This window comes from Eulemur rufifrons, chromosome 10, assembly GCF_041146395.1.
Source record: "Eulemur rufifrons isolate Redbay chromosome 10, OSU_ERuf_1, whole genome shotgun sequence".
NCBI classification, from domain to species: Eukaryota; Metazoa; Chordata; class Mammalia; order Primates; family Lemuridae; genus Eulemur; species Eulemur rufifrons.
The window spans coordinates 1809281-1828595 of record NC_090992.1 but is presented as its reverse complement, the minus strand read 5'-3'; the positions used below and the strand labels follow the sequence as shown (position 1 = coordinate 1828595).

At 59.8% G+C, this 19315-nt stretch overlaps 1 protein-coding gene across 1 annotated transcript in view; it reads left to right on the top strand.

The window, feature by feature from the left end:
- The window catches only part of FSTL4 (follistatin like 4), a 294835-nt gene that overhangs the window by 203273 nt on the left and 72247 nt on the right, over positions 1-19315 (top strand). The window contains exons 5-6 of the mRNA XM_069484454.1: positions 6332-6525; positions 9737-9860. Coding sequence (XP_069340555.1) covers positions 6332-6525; positions 9737-9860 — 318 coding nt within the window. The remainder of the gene's footprint in view (positions 1-6331; positions 6526-9736; positions 9861-19315) is intronic.

The window sequence follows — 19315 nt, the reverse complement described above, 5'->3', positions numbered from 1 at the left end:
CTGAGGTGCAGATGGAGCTGAGGTTTCGTCTGTGAATTGGGGAGCCCGTGGAGGGGCATTTCCACCAGTTGGCGTGGGCTTGGTCCGCTCCGGTCCCACGCAGCTGGGGACGAGACCGGGTCTGCACAGCCACGTGTGTGGGACCGGGGGTCGGAGGCCATGGAGAGCCTTGAACATGGTCCCAAAGTGGGCCTCGTACTGCTACCCAGGCAGTTCAGAGTTAGCTGGGATGACTGATACACTCCGGGGAAAAGACAGATGGAAATTGACCGAGGACAGGGGACAGCCTGGTGCTGGACCCTGTGCATCCTGGGAGCATGAGGGCTGCACCCGGAAGGACCCAGTCGCATCTAAGAAGCCACCACACTTGATTCCCCCGGCCACCTCCTGGCTGCCAGAGTGCCCGCGTGCCAAAACCTGCTGAGGATCCCAGACACGGCGTGGCCAAACGCCAGCAAGTGACCTTTGAGAGGACAGAGCCAGCCAAGCCTGCGATGGCCGTCAACTCTGCACAGCCAGAGACGGAGTCCTGTCCTGCGTCCCTATGCCGTTAGCTGCCTCCGCTTCCCGGTAGCGGGACCAGCACCCCGGGCCGTGCAGGGCAGCAGGGCCGGGAAGCCAGACGAGCTGCGCAGCTCAGTCTCTGGGTCGTGGCCGAGGGCCGGACAGCCCCCTGCTGGGCCCAGGCCCGTTCCCTGCGAGGTCCCCCTTCCACAGCCCTGCTGGGGGCCTGGCACTCCCCACCGAGGGAGCCCTGCCGGGGTTGTGGGATAGGCAGGCACGTTTGCTGAAAGGCTGTTTCCAGAAGTGTGGACAGAGACCACCAGAGACTCTGTTAAAACGCAGCTCTCCAGCCTCCCCCCATGCTTGTTGCAGACCTTCTAGAAGGAAGACCCAGAATTTGCATTCTTGATGAGCATGCCGGGTGATTCTGGTGCAGACCCCAGCTGGAGAACCTGCACACAGAGCAGCCCCCTGCCCGTGCTCTGCCTCAGCAGGGCCTGTGCTGGGTCCTCCCGGGAAAGTAGGTTCTCCCCTGAGTCCTCTCGAGGCCCCGTGTCACGTGGTTGAAAGAACACAGACCAGAGTCAGGAGACCAGGTTCTAAACCTGGATCTGCCACTAGTCAGCCCCGGGGTCTGGCCATGCCCCCTCCCCAGCCTAGGCCTCAGTTTCCCCATCTGTCTTACGGATGCGTTTGGCTCATTGCTGGTTACGAGTTGGGGCCCAGGCAGAGCCCTGAGTGATGGGGGGTGCAAGAAGCAGACCCAGCTCCTCTGGGCCGGGGGGCAGGCGCAACGCATGGTGGGGCGTGTCCGCCGTGGGCCCCGGGGGCCGTGTTCCGTGGAGGGCAGGTGTGTACCCGAGAGACGCAGGGACGCTGGGAGCTCAGTCCTGGCCTCTAGGAAGTTCAGTCTAGGAGACAGGACAGACTCCCCCGGCTTACAGAGCAAGGTCCGGAGCGTGTGGTCTGAGTGGGCCGTGGAGGATCGTGGAGCTGGGCCTTGGCACGGAAGTCAGGTCTGAAGACAGGGCCTCAGGAGGGCGGCTTGCTGGCAGATCTCGGGAAGTCAGCCTGGGGGGGCCCTCAAGGCTGGAGTATGGGGGTCTCCAGCGGGGGCCAGTGGCAGCTGTCAGCACCTCTGCAGGGTGCTAAGTGGAAGGGTTAGTGTCCCCTTCACTTGGAAGCCACAGGCCCCAGGGGACAGCCGGCACTGGGTTCCCAGGTGGCCTGTTTATTTGGGGATTGCGAGAAGACTGTCTCGTGTGTGTTTAATGATGTCTTGGAATTCTCAGGATTGTGTGGCTCAGTCAACGCTGTCAGAGACACGTCGGTGAGTCAATACAACCTACCCTAAAGACGAGCCCATTGGTTTGGGCCTTTATTGTTAATTGAATTTGCCCAGAAACGGCAGCAGAAAGATTGTTAATGTTCATGGATTTACATCAAGTTAAACATCTGTTCCTCTTAAGCTAAACTCCAGCAAAGTTACAGCGGCTCGTAAATTAGATCTGGGAGTAAAATGCTTCTTGCTCTTTGCACAGCTTAGCGGTTTCAAAACCGACCTCAGAACGACGCGCCGTAGCCGAGGCCCGCGCCACGCACCACACTCTGTGCCGTCACTTACCAGGCTGGCTGGGGACCATGTGGGAACCAGAGTCACTCACGTGCGCAGGGAGGGGCGGCTGCCACGAGCAGACCCAGAGGCCATCCCGCCTCTCCCTGGGCCCCCTGGGGGTTCCTGAGTGCGGGTCTGGGATCCGAGCTCTGGCCGCCTGCCGGATTGAGAGGGCTGGAGCCTGGGGAGCGCAGCTGCAGGGCCAGGCTGGCTCCGTGTGGGCTCTGAAGGGACAGACTGTGCGTGGTTTGGAGGACAGATGCCACAGCCCACTTGGCATCTCGGCGCAGACCCCCAGTCCCGCCCAGCACTTCCTTCCTGCCCCTGCCCCGTGACCCGCACCCGCCCAAAGGGCTGGCGTCCGTTAAGGGCAGATGCGCGCTTGCGTGGTGTGGAGCTGTTTGCCGCCTGCCCTCCGCGCTCCAGCACGCGACACGCTCTTCAGAGGGCAGGGCGACCCCAGCAGGGAAATTCCAGCTCCCTGGAGGCCACTGGGGCTGGGCTGCTCATGGTGGTCTCGTGTTCCCCCCTCCCCACCCTGACCTCGTATTCTGCCTGTGTGTCAAGCTGTCCCCAAGAGCACAGAGGGTCCCCAGCGCCAGCTTTGTGCTCACGTACGGAGCAGAGACCAGGCGCCGGAGCAGGTGTTCCCTGAGGCTGTGCCACAGCCAAGTTCACGCTCAGGCCCCGCCCGGCCTCTGCTCGGGGCAGAACCTTCCATCCTGCTCTGCAGCGGCGGTTCCCGGGGCTGCCTGGTGCCCACCTGAGGCAGCTTGAAGGAGACGGGACACAGCTCTGGAGCCCGGAGTCTGCAGCCCCTGCATGGCAGACCACCTCGCCAGCACCCCCGCCTGGCTGTGCCAGAGGTCACTCTGTGGGGTCAGCTCTGCAAGTTGGGGTGTCCCCACTGGGCGAGGTAAGGCCTAGGTCCCTGGCAAACCCAGGGAGATTTGGGCTTCAGCGAGCATGGCCACACGTGCCACACGCGTGAGCTGCCCCCTGCACCCATGTATGTCATGCCCGAGGAGCTGACATGAAGGATGACACGGGCTCCCAAACCCTCCCGAGCTCCAGACCTTGGTCACTGTGGCTCAGAACAGCCCGGCTTGTCCCTTCTCAGGGCAGGGCTGCGGCCAGGCTCCGCCGAGGATCCCACAGTCGGACGTCAATAGACGTTTAGTGAGCAGCTTCTACGCGCAGGTGCTGGGCCAGGTGCTGGGGACGCACCTGCGAGCCAGGCCCGTCCCTGCCTGGAGATGCTCACAGCGCACCGGGCACCTGGCCGCCCACAGCGACACACAAGGGACATGCAGGGACAGAGACAGGGCCGCACACGCGGGACCTCGCAGGCGCGTGGCGTGTTGGCGAGGCAGGCTGGGGACTAGGAGGGACAGTGAGACACGGCCCCTCTCCCGCCTGTCACCACACAGGGGTGTGACCACACGGCCTGTCTCCCCCTCAGGTAGAATCTGAGCTTCCTGCTGCTGGTGGCATCTCCCACCTGCCCCTGTTGTGCCACAGCCCTGTCCCCTGGACTCTCTGGAGTCCCCCAGCCCCGCCCACACCTGCGCCGAGGGAGGACGGCCCCTGTGAGGCACAGGCTGGCAGGGGCCAGAGCGGCCGATGGAATATTTACGGCATGTCCCTTGATTGCCTTTGTTTTGCAGTGGAAAGTGTTTCTTTGATAGACGTTTAATTCCAGAGGCTGCTACCTGCTTCCTGTCTCCCTCTGCTCAGAAATTAAATGCGGGTGTTCCGGGCTCTGCTAGAATCACCTCCCTCTGTGCGGGGGATGCGGCTGGAACGGGAGAACATTAGAATCCTCAAAGAGGGACAATTATTAAGGGAACGAGATTAATGAGGTGTCATAACAACTTAGCCAGATCCGAGACTGACCTTTCTCGTGGAGAACGGGCTTGATAAATGCAGTTCATTACCGAGTTCTGACATGGAAATAGGATCACACCCTGGGCTCCTCGGCAGCTGATCAATATTTTATCTGCCGGAGCAGGCCCGGTCTGGAGCGGGAGGAGCCCGGTGTGCGCTGGCAGGGAGCCCGGGCCAGTGCTGGGGCGTGGAGGGCTCCCGGGCCGGCGGCAGGTGGCCGGGCCCTGCCAGGACCTGTCCCGGGCACCGTCAGCGTCCGGCTGCCCAGGACGTGCGGCCTCCCTCCCTGACAGCCCCCGAGGGGTGTCCGAGGGCAGGGAAGGGAGGCAGGAAATCCAGGACATCGCCCCTCTTCTGTCCATCCCCAAACGCAGTCTGGTGGCCGCCCTGTCCCGGGCCCCAGGGTGGAGGGAACAAGGATGAATGAGCCACAGCTCTGCTCGCTTGGGGCCCGGAGCCCGTTTCAGCAAGAGGGGACCTCGGCCTGGCTGAGCACTCGGCTCACAAATTCCTCTCCCATTGCTTCTCACGTCGTGGCCCTGTGAGGGGTCAGGGGCTGTCATCATCCGCATTTAAGACAGGAAATGGGGGCAGGAGGGCAGGGAGCAAATGCCCTTCCTAGGGCCTCCCAGCCAAAGGCCGAAGGTCTGCTGACTCCCTGTCCAGTGCTCCGTCCAGCCTGGCGATGGCCATCGTTAGGTGGACCCCGAGGCCCGCGTGACGTCTGTCTCCACACAAGGTCACGGGTGGGCCCGTCACCCGCTGCCTCAGGAGACTGTCTGTCCTGGAGCCTCAGCCGCGCTGGGTCTCAGCCGCAGCCGCTGATCAGCGCATTCGACAGGCGTTGGACCCCGTGCTGCTCCCTGGGCAGCCGTCCACTCCCTCCCCACCTGCGCGGAGCTTGCCCTGTGTCCAGGGGACAGAGCAGGTGCTGCCACTGCACCGTCCGACTGCCCCGTCGGCCCCAGAGGTCGCGCAGGCCTGGGGGACGGTTCCCACGACACCTGCCCCAGCGTCGATCCCAGACGCCTGCACCTGCCGCCCGAGGGCGTGTCCGGCCTCAGGAGTGCGCTGGGTCCTCGTGTGAGAGGTGCAGAGGTGCTGCCTGGGGGTGGTTAACTCCCCCAGAAGCACCCCTCAACCAGTAGGGGTGGAAGTTGCTAGAAACACACCCCAGCTGCCTCAGCTGTTCTACACCGTCTGTCCAAGGTCCCCGTGGGGCTGAGCCCGCTGCCCACCATGGTAGCCCACCCGCTAGGCCACGGGGCAGCCCACGGGGCAGCCTGCGTGGATGGGGGGAGGCCTGTGTGGACGGGGGGCCCAGCCTCTGGCCGGCACTGTGCTGACAGCAGTCGTCTCTGGGAGGTGGATTACGGACGATGTATTTTCTTTTTATTTCATCTTTCCAAGTGGTTTTTCAGTGGGCAGGTATTTCTTTTATAACAAGACAAGCGTTTGAAACTAGAAGCACGGCAGGGAGCCCTTAGCTGAAGACCAGGCCTGGCCACAGGACAGGCGCCCGCACGGGCGAGCTGCTCCCATCTGACCCCATGGAGAAACCCGGGGTCGGGAATGAGAAAGCAAAACCGGGCTTGGTGAACTCCCCCTTGGACGCCCCTTGCCGGGAAGATCACCGTCCTGGGGGGCCGGGCCTGCCTTGGGGGGGGGGGGGGCAGCTCGCCCTGCACACCGAGCTGGAAGCCGAAGCTGTTGGGGTGTCCACTTCTGGGGGCCGGAAGAGGACAACGAAGGAAGTTTTCCTCCCCTGCTGCCCGTCCCCTGTGGAATTCAGATGACAAATGCTGGGAGCCACCGAGCAGGCCGTCCTTGCTCCCAGGGCCTCCCAGTGGAAGAGTCTGGACCCTGGGTCTTACTTGTGACCCTGTGACCCCCAGGAGGCGGTGTCCGGCCGGGCAAGAGAGGACGACCAGCGAGTGGGGGTGGGGGAAAGCCACTCTCGCCGGAGCACGGAGACCCCCAGAGAGCAAATAGATCTGACTGCATTGAACTCAGCCATTGATTTTTTTCTAAGTAAACATGCGGGAGGAAATGGTAATGGCATCTGTTTGTGACGGGAATCAATTGACCCCAAATTGGAAGAAAATCTAGAAACACAAACAAGCAGGAGAAGAAGTGGTGGGGCTTCCCAGCCTCATCCAGGAGGGAGCCAGGGAGGAAGAAGAGAAGGACAGACAGGCAGGCCCCGTCCACTGCAGCTGTGCCCAGCGACTATCCGTGAGTGTGACGGACACACGGACTGATGACGGGGACCTTCTCTCAAGGCCAAGCGCCTGTCTCACTCTAATGACCCATCTTCCCCTCCAGGTGACAGGTGCACCATGGCCGGCTACGCCCGCCTGAAGAACGTCCTCCTGGCGCTCCAGACCCGCCGGCAGCCCCTCCGAGAAGGGGACGGCAGGCAGGACCCCCCGTCCCGGAAGCGCCTCCTGGTGGAATCTCTGTTTAAGGACCTGGACGCAGACGGCAACGGCCACCTCAGCGGCTCCGAGCTGGCGCAGGTGGGTGCGGCTCGGTGACGGTCCGAGGGTGGAGGAGCCCAGAGTCCGTGCGCGTTGACGAGAACTGGGAGGCCACACAGGGGCAGTTGTGTGTGACTCTCTCTTCTAAAAGAGAAACCCTCTCCCTCCCCGCCCAGGAGTCAGGGAGCCCGTGTTCCACACCTCTGAGAACATGTGACAAACCACATGTGGCAGTTTTCCTTCCCGCCAGCTGCCTGCAGCCGCTGTTCACACCCAGGCTTGCCGCCTCTCGGGCCCTTCAGAGGGGCTGGTCTCCGGGGAAACCGGGCTTTCCTCCCTTGGTCCTTCACTTTCCTCAGCAGGGAGGTCACAGGGAAGCAGTGTTTGGAGCTGGGAGTCCCCAAGTCCTCGACCTGAGGCTGTCACTGCTCTTTGCTGTCCCAGTAGCGACACCCCAAACCCCAGCCTGCTGGCCTGCACCCCGTGTGCACCCCAGGCCCTGCTGTCGTTTGGGAAACATCTGCGTTGCGCCCTGTGGTTCGCCTCTCCCCACAGGCTGTGGGTTTGACCACAGCACGCGTGTCCCCGTGTCCAGCTACACGGTGGTGCGAGGGGACTCGGTGTCCACAGCAGAGAAAGCAGGGAAAGAGCGACCTCACTCCCTGGGGCCCCTGCGGGGAGGGTCCTGTAGGGTCCTGGAGGCAGAAGGGCTGGCGGGGGGCCGCATCCCACCCCTGCTCCGCTGGCCTCTGTCGGGCCCTGGACCCTCAGCAGACAGCGCAGAGCCCTGCAGGGAGGGGAGCTCAGCCTGCCCCGGCCGGGCCGCGGGGCGGGGGCCGCTCGTCCCCGGTGGCCTCAGACTGTCCACGCAGGGGGCCGATGATGAGGACGAGTCCCCCCCTTTGATGCCAATTTAAAGAAATCTTCCACGTGACACGTGACACAGTGGTCTTGCCAAGGCCACGGCCAGGCCGTCGGGAAGACTTGGAGCAGGAAGTGCTGTGGCCTTTACCGCGGTCAGTAGACACAGATGAGCCCCTTGTGACGCAGGGCAGTGGCCAGGCGCGCAGACGGCAGGGTCACGCTGCCCGAGGCCACGGCCGCCTCCAGCATTCACCAGCCAGGGGCTCTCAGGAGACTGCTCACGTCCCTGAGCCTCAGTTTCCCATCTGTGCACCTCACCGGGTCCTCCTGAGGGTTAAGTGGGCTGAGACAGTGAGGGGTGCAGCACAGCGCCTGGCAGGTGGCATGTTCGGTGGTCACTGTCATCGTCATCTTCGTTATCCCTCCTTAAGCTTCTCAACCCTCCTCTGCTGTCAGGCGGGGGCTGCTATTATCCCACTTCACAGATGAAGAAACTGAGGCTCTAGGAAATCGGGCAACTGGCCAGCACTGTGTTCACTGCCAGGGACGGGGTGGGGCTCAGGGGAAGCCCTGGGGGCTGATGGGCAGGCACCTGCCTCCCACGGCGCAGGGGTCTCTCTGGGGACAGTGGCTGTCACCAACGGCACCACGTGGTCCTTCCAAGGTCTGCAGAGACAGCAAGTGCCCGCAAAGCCCTGGCAAGGGGCAGCCACCCCGCGCTCTGGCGCCTCTGCCCCAGCCAGTCTGGAGTGGCTCCAGGGGTCACATTGGGAATCTCAGGTGGCTCTGCTCAGCCCCACCGAGCAGCGATGGCCGCGTCTCAGGGCCCTGCTGCCCATGGCCTCCAGGGCCCCCACCCCACCACCTCCATCAACAGGAGGCCCCCAGCTTGGGCTGAGACCCCAAAGGGCAGATCTGAGCTGCTCTGGGAAGACCCCAGGTCTTGTCAGTTACAGCCACCTGGCGACCCACCCACACTGCAGGCTATTCAGGGAGCGCCCAGGGCAGGTGGCGCCATCTTGCCCCCAACAGCGGCCGCTGTGAGCTTGGGCTCCCCTGGCCCATGTGACCCCCGGGTGACTGCCAGGTAAAGAGAGCGTTCCTGGGCACGGGGCTCTGATCTGGCAGACGGGTGGCCCGAGGCACCTGAAGCCATTAACAAGCGTGATAATTGGACGATGATTTCCTCTTTAAAATTTAATATACTCAAAGTTCATTTCATAAATCTGCCAAGCAGAGCACAGCTGAAGTGGGCTTTTCCTTGACACCGAATCAGAGGCGCCAGGGAAAAACCCATTGGTCCCGTGCAGAGCTAATCAATTTCCGATGCAGAAATAGACAAAGGGAAATTTCTATCTTCGTAAGATTGATCTCAGGCGTTACGGTTGATCTCCCTTTTATCGAATGCTCTCACTTGCTGGGTGAAGGGTCATTTTTTTAACATTACTACATTAAATTGCCTTTAATATAGCAGGCCAAGCCGAGAATGTTAAATAAAGAGAAAATACTTCTGCCCCTTCCCCCCGCCCAAAATAAAATAAAATCATTTTCTTTCTTTCGAGACGTCCTCCTGAGCATTCTCCTTGCAAGACCTGTAGTGCCAGGCCCTGAGAACCGCAGGGAAACCAAGGCCTCTAGTTCCAGGCACGCCGGCCTCTGGCTGCAGCTGGGGACAGGGGCCTGGAATTCCACCCTTACCTGTCTTTTGGCCTGTGGCCGGTCAGCGGGGGAGGCCTGTGTCCCACGGCTCAGACCACGACCAGAGTGGCGTTCACAAGGGCCTAGCCACAGCCCCTGTGCCAGGACCCCGCGGGCAGACGCCTGCGCCCCGGCAGGACAGGGCCGGCAGTGGTAGGGCCCAGCCACGTCCGCAGAGTGGCAGCTGCCCCTTCTGGGGTGGCCGCGACTGGGAGACCCGTGACGTTGGAAAGGGCTGGTGGGGGGAGGGCATGTGGTGGAGCAGTGACCTCCGGCTCCACGCACTCGGGAGCCAGCAGACGCCGACCCCACGCTGCACTCGGCCACTCTTTGCTGAGTTTATCTGACGAGGCCCCTTCCCTTCTCTTCTTCCCCATCGGTAGCACTCGGGGACATCAGGTGGCCTCAAGGGTCCTCCCCATGTCAGACTGTCTGTGGTCCGTCTGCCCAGGTGGGGACAGGACAGACCTGAGCTCTAGTCTGGACTCTGCCTGAACCGCTGTGTGACCTTGGGGGAGTCGCTTCCCCTCTCTGAGCCTCAGTTTTCTCATCTGTAAGAGGAGGGGGTTGGACAAGACAAACCAAAGGGCTCCGGGTGCCCCCCAGGCCCACTGAGCTGTCCCCGGAGGCCCCGCTCGGCCACCGCGCTGCTCTCACCCCGCTCTGGCCCTCCCCTCCCCCCCCACAGCACGCGCTGCAGGAGCAGGGCCTGGACGAGGACCCGCGCGGCTGCTCTCCGGCTGACCTCCTGCGGCTCGATGACTACAACAGCGACGGCTCCCTGACCCTGCGCGAGCTCTACACGGCCTTCCGTGAGTCGGGCGCCGTCGGGCGCCAATGGGCAGATGCGTTTGTTTCCGTGGACGTTCCCGCACCAAAGCGGTGTCAGGGGACGGGGTCCATCCTCGGTTGTCTCCCAGGTGGGAGCAGCGGGGTCTGTCTTGCCTGGGCTTTAAGGGAGGGGTCAGAGGAGAGGGGTGGGGACGCGGAGGTCCTCGGAGCACAGACCCTGGCATCGCCCCCCGCCCAGCCTGTGCCTGCAGTCCCGTCCCTCGGGAAGATGCTCCTGCTTCGTGTTGGCGTCCCTTGAGCTGCGGCTGCTCCATCCAATCAGGCCTTTGATTGACAAGACCTGAAAAAGGTCCTTGCGATTCGCTGGCTAGAAGGGCTCTTGTGGCAAATAGCAGAGGTGCTCGGATGACATAAGAGAGAAACAGGTGTGACCCTTCCCTGTGGGAAGTCTCACGAGCTTGACATGGCTGGAGGGAGGGGCCTTTCTGGTTCACAGCGTCCTTAGTACCAAGGACCAAAGCCCAACCCCAATTATAAAGCTGTGCCTATGCAGGGTCCCCGTCATCCTCCTCCCTGCCCACTATTGAAACTCCTATGTGCTTATGCTAGTTCATACTAACGTGTGAATGACTGCTGGGCTTATCCTGCTGCAGCAGGTCTTTGCTTTGTGGACCAAGGAGTTTATTGACAGAAATATGTCTCTAAATTCTAGCATGCGTGGAAGTATCAGCAACTCCCTAGACTTGGCTCATGAGAGCTGATTATTAAATTTTCAGGGATTTTGCAAGCAAACAATAATGACTTGGTGGCTTTCGATCAGCCATGGTGGGAGTATTTACACCACAGAAATTTACACTGTACACGTGCTACCCAGAAGGCGGAGGCTGGGTACTTTCGTCTTCTCCAGAAAAGCTGCTATTCAACATTGATCCGCATCTCACTGGACAGGACCGTCCCTCCCATCTGCAGAGTAACTTCCGGCAATATCCTGTCCCTCCGTCTCCCGGAACCAAGGCCCCTTCATGGCTCTAATTCCGTAGAGCAGTTAGGGAAGGTTGCAGGGAGAACAGCTCTCCAAGCCAGGAAAGAGGCAGCGTGTTTTCTGGGATGGATCCAAGACATTCCCAGAAATGCTTTCTGGGCCCGTCTGCCAAGGGAGCTGCAAAGAAGAAGGTCAGTGTGTTAAGGGCCTCCTGCCGGGGCTGGACTGGAAGGGCTTGGGGGTGGACTAGCCGTCACTACTCAATGTCCCGGGACAGTGTCATTCAGCAGAGGATGGCACCACCGGGGCACCGTCCTCAGACCTGGTTCCACAGCAGCCTCTGCCCCACGGCCTCAAGTCCTGGCAACTGGTCTGGGGATGAACAGGCCCTTGGCCTTGCTCTGGGGAAGTAGAGGCACGCCCCTTGCCCCTGATGCGGGAGAACGCCTCCCTGGCTTCCCTAGCGACGGTCGTTATGAGCGTGAGCCACCGGGCAGAGGACAGATGTGGTCCCCTCTCCTCCCGCCGTGTGTCTCATGCAGAGCAATGCGGTGTCTGCTCCCTTGACTCCTGGATTATTATTTGAAAGGCTTTATAATCATCATTTTTAAAGCAAATTAGATTCTGCTGTTGCCTTGGACTTGTGTTTAACTGGGAAGCCAAACCATTCATCACAGCCCGACCCAAATAATAGATATGCGATAAAATGTAAACTCGCAGCCATTAAGGAAGCCACAAAATGAGTTGACCCCGCTATAAAGGCTTGACACGCAGCCGCTCGGAGCGTACGAGGATCAATGGTTTTTCAAAGTCACGGGAACTCTCAACTAAATTCCCAGGGCTCTGGGAATAGATTTATGGTTCAGCGAATTTTAAATAGGTAATTGAAATGAGACATATAGGTACAAGTTATTACCCAGCAATCGATGAGCATTAAAGAAATCTCACTAAAACCCAGCAAGCAATATCTCAAACATTTCAGCAACAACATTTTAGATTTAATTCTGAAAACTGGAGCTGAGAGGCTGGCAGAGGCTGAGACTGTAGCATTTGATTTTCCAGGCTCCGTTTTGCTTGCGTCTTTGGGGCAGGCGGGGTGGGGTCTGGCGTGGCTTCCACTCGGGAATCTTCTGAAACAGCCTTGATCGCTGGGAGAAAGCGAGATGCGTTTGGGGGTTTCCCTGGAGAAGTGAATTGCATTTATAAGTCTTTGAGATTGGGGGGTGGTCTCTTACACCGTGTTTGCCCAGTTGGGGGGGTGGTCTCCTACACTGTGTTTGCCCAGTTGGGGGGGGTGGTCTCCTACACCGTGTTTGCCGGGGTGGGGGGGGGTGGTCTCCTACACCGAGTTTGCTCAGGGTGGGGGCGGGGGGGCCGGTCTCCTACACCATGTTTGCCACAAAATGCCACCGACTGAGGGTGACGCCGGCACTCCCACGCTGGGGCTGCCATGCTCAGCGGAGCCAGTCCTCGGGGGGGCCGTGCCTCCTCTCTAGCTCTGGGGAACAGGTGACCCCCCTCCAGGGAGAGGGGGGCAGGCAGGTGCCTTCGTCCTGGGAGTCGGCTCAGCCCTTTTCTGACTGTCAGACGCAGCTAAAGCTCTCAGTCGCCTGTCTCCACCCAGGGACAGGAGTGAAATACGAGGGTGGCCTCCCTCGTTTCCTCCATTCATCAACTAAACATTCTCTTCGAGTTGCTCTCGGCTTCCTAAGTCCAAGGCCGACCCAGGAGCTAACGGCCCAGTGTCCTCCAGCACGTGCCCCCACCCCCCGCCCCGTCCCCCAGCCAGGAGCAGAGTCACCAGTCCCTGCTGTGGCAGAGACCCGAGCTCCAGGGCCACTGATAAGCCAGGTGTGTGTTGCCCGTGTCTGTTCGTCACGGTAAATTAATCTGAAAGTTGCTCGTCTAAGAAGCTTCTCAATAATGCATGGATTTTACACTCTTCTGAATGCTCGGGGTGGGAATCGCAGGAAAAACACGGTGCTTACAGGAGGACTTTTCTCTCGCTTTAAATTCCTTACAAGTTTCTTCTGCTTTTTAAAAAGATACTTGCCCTTTTAATTAGTCCTATGAGAGCAACGCTGGCGCACGGGTTGGAGGCAGGGGAGGGTTTGCGTAGCCAGCGGCACAGGACAAAGGGCTTCCCGAGGTCACACCCCGGGACCACAGCTGCGGAGTGTCGGGAGGACCTGGGGCACCGCACGCCCGGGAGTCAGACGCCCCCTCACCGCTGGCGCTGGGAGCCCCCCCTGGGCAGCAGAAGGGAAACACAGTGTTTTCATCTGATTATCGCTCTACCCTGTGGCCAGGGCAGCTCTGTGACACACGTGAAATGGTCACCTGGTTTTTCTGCCATTGTCACTGCAAAGGGAGGGACGGTGCAGCTTCGGTCTCCGTGTCCCTGTCCCTGGAGTGCAGAACGCCTGGCACCACGCCAGACAGCCACACACCCCGTCTCAGCTGGTCCTCGCTCCCACCCGTGGCAAGCAGGATGTTAGAATGAGCAACGGAACGCATCTTTGCCACCCAAATGTCCTGGGGTCTTTGTCCGTGTAGGGTAAGCTCAGACAGGGAGCTTGGATGGCCAGACCCTGCGCTATCCTACTCCATTCGGTTCCTGAGTTTTGGAGAATAAGTAGCAAGATTTCAGACAGCTGGGGTTCATCAAAAATTTTATCTAAATTTACTAGGATTTGGAGAGAAAGTGATGCGTGTGAACGGGTCTCCGTGTTTGCTGAGGCCAAGACTGTTGGTGCCAATGACCCCCCCGGCCCCAAAGGAGGAAACTGGTTCCTCATGCAGGACTTGCAAACACTGTGGCCAAAAAGCTGGTTCCCCTCCTTGGTCCCTTGTTCCCTCGTTCCCTCAGGGGCACAGAACAGCTAAAGCTGGAGTGGCCACGGGTGGAATTGAAGATTGGGAGACAGAGGTGTGAGTCTCACCACCCCCTCCCAGAGACAGACATTGGGGTCCCCTCCTGACTTCAAGGAGATGGCCCTGTGAGCTGCTGAGTGCCCTGAGGCCAGGGACACTGAGTTCAGAGTCGGTGTCTGATCTGAATGATTTGTCTTGTCAATATTGCTGTAGTGACCGGCTCTTAATACGCTACTTATATAGAGTAAAACCTAACATTTAACGTGTGTCAGCACTGTATATCACATCCAATTTTACTGAAAGTAAACTCAGAGAAGTTAAGTAGCTAACTCAAGGTCACATAGCCAGCAGGGAGCAGAATTGGGATTGAACCCACATGTCTAATTCCAGAACCTTCTCATGCATTTAAACACACTTTGCAATTCATCTGCATTCTCCAATAAGGAGAATCTCAGTTTCCACAGCAATTTCCCTAAACTTCAAGCCCTAGCTCAATGGTCTCCTCCTCCAGGAAGTCTTCCTCAATTTCTCTTCCCTCTACCAAGCCCCACACTCCTTCCTCTGTGTGTCCACAGCCCTGTTTTTATCTCTACACAGGAGCAAGGCTGTGGCTGATGGTTAAAAGTGTGACCTCCAAAGTCCAAGTAAGACCTGGGTTTGAATCCTTCTTCTGCCACCTATTCACTGTGTGACTTTGGACAGCTCTTAAACCGGAGGTTAACCTGGGCTTCCAGTTGCTCGTCTGTAAAATGGGCGTAATAACCGCGCAGGACTAAATGAGATGGTTCGTGCTGCGTGACCGGCAGGAGACCCTGCATGTGGCGTCTTCAAGCACTTTCCATTTTTAAAGATCCCAGCTGGAAGCTGTCAGTGACCTCAGCGCAGAGCATTGAATAGTGGAAAATGAACTAATTACAGGTTGTTATTGAAAATCTATTATGCACAAATTGCAAAGAAAACTCATTAAAATATGAAGCTTTGGTGATTTTTTTAAAAACTCTCTTGGAGGGAGAGGCGGGGTGGGGTGGCTGGACACCTCGTCCATGACTGTTCCCGGGGAGAGAGCCCCCAAAACGCTGCAGAGCCGTCTCCTGCTCACGTGTCACAGCCCGGCCTGACGTCACAAAAACGTGAAATGTTGCATGGAACAGAAACTCTCTGAATGTCAGTAAATATTCACAAACGGCTGCAGAGGAACCAAAGAATTTCATTACAAAGATATAAAGTGGGAACAATTTAAATGTCAGCTTTTTACCGGGATAACTCTGTATTGTCCTCATAAATCCCAGTGTTTTTGCAAAGCTTTTGTGAGGACTGCAACATGCAGTTAAGCACGGAAGGTCACATTGCCGATTCCCAAGCCCGCTCCCTTGCATTGGAGCATGGGAGAGCCGGTGTGAGTGGCTGTGCCGTCCAGAGCCCTGATAGCAAGAGGGGTCCTCACATGGCCGAGCTGCCTCCCGGGCTCTGGGCGGGAGCCCAGAGAGCAAGCTGAGGGCACACAGGGGACCCCCAGCCTGCGGCCTCCCTGGCATCCCAGCAGTGCCCATCGCAGTGTGGGCCTGGGGGTGCCAGCTCTGAGGCTCCCGGTGATGCCCAGGGGTGCTGAGGTGTGGCCGAGCCCCCTGGGCTGTGTCTGAAAGGTAAACCTTCCCTAGGGCCGCATCAGCCCAGGAAGGGAGCTTGGAGCACAGACCACTTGTCTTCTACCTCGTGGGTCTGCCCTTCCTCTCCGGCCACCTGTTTTCAGGCTCTGTGACAATGACCTGCAAGACGCCACCAACACCACTGAGGCCCAGCTGTGGGCTGCGTGAGGGACAAGGTGTGTCCTGGGGGTGGTGGGGCCTGAGAACTCACCTGGGACACAGCGCCTGGCTGCGTGAGCAGCTGGGGGCCATGCTCGGGGCCGGGGGCGCTCGGAAGCCTCCAGACCAGGGCAGCCCCTGGTAGATGCTGGCTGGAGAGCCCGGCCCTGGGACAGACAGGCCATGACGGGCAGAGAAAGAGGTTGGACGCCCAAGCTCCTGCAGCTGCCTGAAGCAGACACCTGGGCAGCAGGTGAGGGATGAGCTGGAAACCCCAGACCACGGCCCGGACCTCATCATAAGTTTCCTCGGCACCGGCTACAGCCGTTGGCTCCCTGGTCTTTGCCCTGCCGTGGCCTTTGCTGACCTCTCCAGCCCCCAGCCTGGGGACACCTCCCCTGGCCCGGAGCCCCCAGCCTTTGCCTGCACCCTCCCCCTGGCCGAGGCAGGCCGGCGGCAGGGGAGCCGGACGGTGGTGAAAACACAGGCAGAGGCTGCGGGACTAGAGAGCAGAGACAGCGGCACCAGGAACAGGCAGCAGCCACCGCGGGAGGCACGAGAGGGACATGGGGAGGTGGGCGGCCCCCGAGAGCAGGCAGGGGTGTGGGGGGCTCCTGCCTGAGGCTTTCTGTCCCAGCGGGAGGACGAGGCCCGCAGGGCCGGAGAGAGGAGCCGGTCTTTCCACACGGTGGACGTGCAGCCTGGCACTTAGTAGGTGCTTGGCAAACATCTGTTGCAATGATTAAAGGCCGTGGTGGACTTTTTCTTTTTTGGTAGCAAAGAGACAAAGTTCTGCGTGGTTGTGGTGGTTCCTGGAGGGAACAGAACAGTCAGAGGGTTCTCTCTGGTGGGGGGACCACCCTGTCCCCACGTGTGGCGCGAGCCAGGTGAGCGGCTGCCGTGGTCCCACAGGGTTTCCCACGGGCTGGGGGCTGGGGGCGCAGACAGGTGCCACGTAATCTGCAGTCGCCCCCTGCCAAGCCGGTCTTGCTCCCGCTCGCTCGCTGCTGTCCTGGTGGAAACCTTGTTCCCCAAAAGCTGTCCCCTCCGGCAGTGCCACGCCGCCCTTAGCGCCCTGGGGCGCCCATAACAGGGCGTCCGACACGTCCTGACCAAGTGCCTCCCAGACGCTCCCTGGAAGCCGTAGGAGGCCAAGGCCAGGAGGGGGACGGGGGTCAAGTGCACTTTGCACTAAAGTGGACCCGAGTTGCATCTGATTTCCGTCTTGAAGGACCTGCTCAGGGGGTCGCAGTGGTTGTGGAAGTTGACTTTTCCGGCTACTTGTGTGCTCGATAAGCAGACAGTGAAAGGTCATAGCAGCGTTAGTGTGAGAATAAGCCAAGGGCAGGTCTCCCTGTGCCCGTCCCTGTTGCAATCAGGACCCCGAGGGCCAGAGACGACACCAGCCTCCGTGCGTAAAGGCAAAGGTCTGGGGTCCCCAGAACCCCTCCCAATCCTGTGTGAGCTAAGATGGGAACCGGGGGCTCGGAGCACGTGGCCACGGTGAGGCTTGGCCCCTCCTAGCAGAATCGGAAGGACTGGGGATACCTGGCCACGCGGGCCCTCCCCGAGCCTCCACACTCACGTGCCCGCCTCCCTGTGGAGTCAGGAGAGGTTACTGATCTCGCCCGGAGTGAAGGGCACGGCCCCAGCCCCAGCCCACGATCCCTGGCCCGGACCGCAGGCCCCGCCCCTCTGCAAGCAGCCCTGGCCGGGCAGCTGAGCAGGTGGGATGGTCGCAGGCCCCAGAGTCTGAGCAGCTCGACTTTCAAAGGTCCTGTTGGACCCGATCTTGCCCCTTGCAGAAGAGTCTCAGAAAGCTGAGGCCCTAAGGCTCTGTGATATCTGCCAACAAATGTCTACTGAGATGCCCAGGCTGCGGGGGGTGGTCCTCCCACAGGGCAGCAGGGTGGTCCTCACGCTGGCATGGCCACAAAGGCCCTGGCTGGGGCCTCAGCCTCACCAAGTGCACAGGGACGGCCTCCTAGCGTCCGGGCCCGGCTCCTAATGCTCAGACGAGGGCGCTCTGATGCCGTGGCCACCTCCAGCCATCCCCTGGGTCCCTGCAGAGGACAGTGAGCTTCCAGAGTGGACCCAGCCACCCCTGGCAGGTGTCAAATGCTCAGCACCCTGGTTTAGTTTGCTGCAGGAAGCGTTCAGATGTGACAGACGTGGTCTTTGAAGTCACAAAACCAAGCTGTTGGGCTTTGGCTCTGAGCAAACATGAGTTTAAGGAAATGCCCCAAATTGAAGCAACAGGTGAATATTCGCCCTTGTGTAGCCACTCACGCCCAGTGTCTGCTCCAGGCAGGTTCTGGGCTGGGCCCTGGGAAGAGGTGGTGACATGCAGGCCTGGCCCTGCCACCCTGTCTGCAAGTTGCAAACTGAGAGATCGGTTTGGGGTGCACAGTTGGGAACCTCACCCGTGGCGGCTCATCAGCTGCGCAGGTAGGACGCAGCACCACGCGTGTGGTGTAGACACACCGCAGCTCAGAGGCAAGTGTTGTAGGGCCCAGCGTGTGAGCTTGCTCCTAAAGACACATGATTAATTTCAGGTAATAATACAGCACTAATAGCTGATGCTGAGCTGCTCCGAGTGAATCCATTAATCCTGCAACAGTCTGTGAGGGACAACTGTCATTGTTCCCTTTGCACAGACGAGGCCCAGAGGCACAGAGCCAGAGAGTTGCAGGACGAGGTGGGAACCCGGGAGCCTGATTCAAAGCCCCGGCTCTCACCACCGAGCTATACTGCCTCAGTAATTCCAGACACTTTTGGTCATCAGTGTCTGTTTCAGGAGGGCCCCTTTGGTCCTCGAATTTGGCAAGGGGTGGCTTTGCAGGTACCGGTGGCTGGGGGAGGGGAATCTATCCAAAGGAGGGGGAGGGGAGGGGACGGCTGACCCCAACACCACCCACCCCCACCCGCATCCCGTCTGGTCAGAAGCACCCTGGCTTCTAGAACTGGCACCACCCAGCAGAGAGGGTGACGGACAACAGTGGGGAGGTGGGGCCTAATCCCAGTCTGACAGGCACGTCCTGAAGCTCCCTGTGCCCAGCCCTGGCCATCTGTGCGTAGACAGGGAGCCGGGGCCACCAGGTGGCAGGATTCGTGTGTGGGAGGCGGGAGCCACAGGCCGTGTTGCGACGTTTGCTATTGCTAGTGACGTTCACTGGGTGTGCGTCAGTGCAACATTGTCTCAGTCAGTGACAACAATCCTCATGAAAAGGATACTATGTGTCCCCATTTTAGAGGTGAAGAAACTGAGGCACAGAGAGAATAATTGCCGAGGGTCACCCAGCAGGCTGAGGATTCAAACCCAGGCATGGTGGCTCAGGCACCCGTCGGCGTGTCTGATGTGGCCACGTGCCACCCAGGAGCCCAAGCCTCGGCTCAGGAGCCCCTTCCTCCGCTCCCGGCACCGGGGGGCTCGTGGCATCTTTGTGCCTGATTCAATCATGAAAACTGAGTTCTCTTTCCTTCATCAGGGGACCGATTCTTCCCCTGTCTGGCGGGGATGTCGTACAAAGCAATTAATGCACATTTGCAAGATGCTTAGAGACCCTGCCTGCGGGATGCCGCACACTGGCACAAACCTCTTTTTTTTTTGTTTTTGGATGATACTATTTGGCATGAGAAATCGTCCCCTTGGCTCCCGTAGAGAGCCTCCTTTCACAGTGTTCTCCATCAAAGGCGCAGCTGCTGACAGCAGAGGGCAGCCCGGCACGGCCGTGGCCGGCACGTGTGCCCTCAGAGGTGCCGCCAGAGAACCTGCCAGAAACCCTCACGCTCGTGGAACCCGCATTGCAGCGAG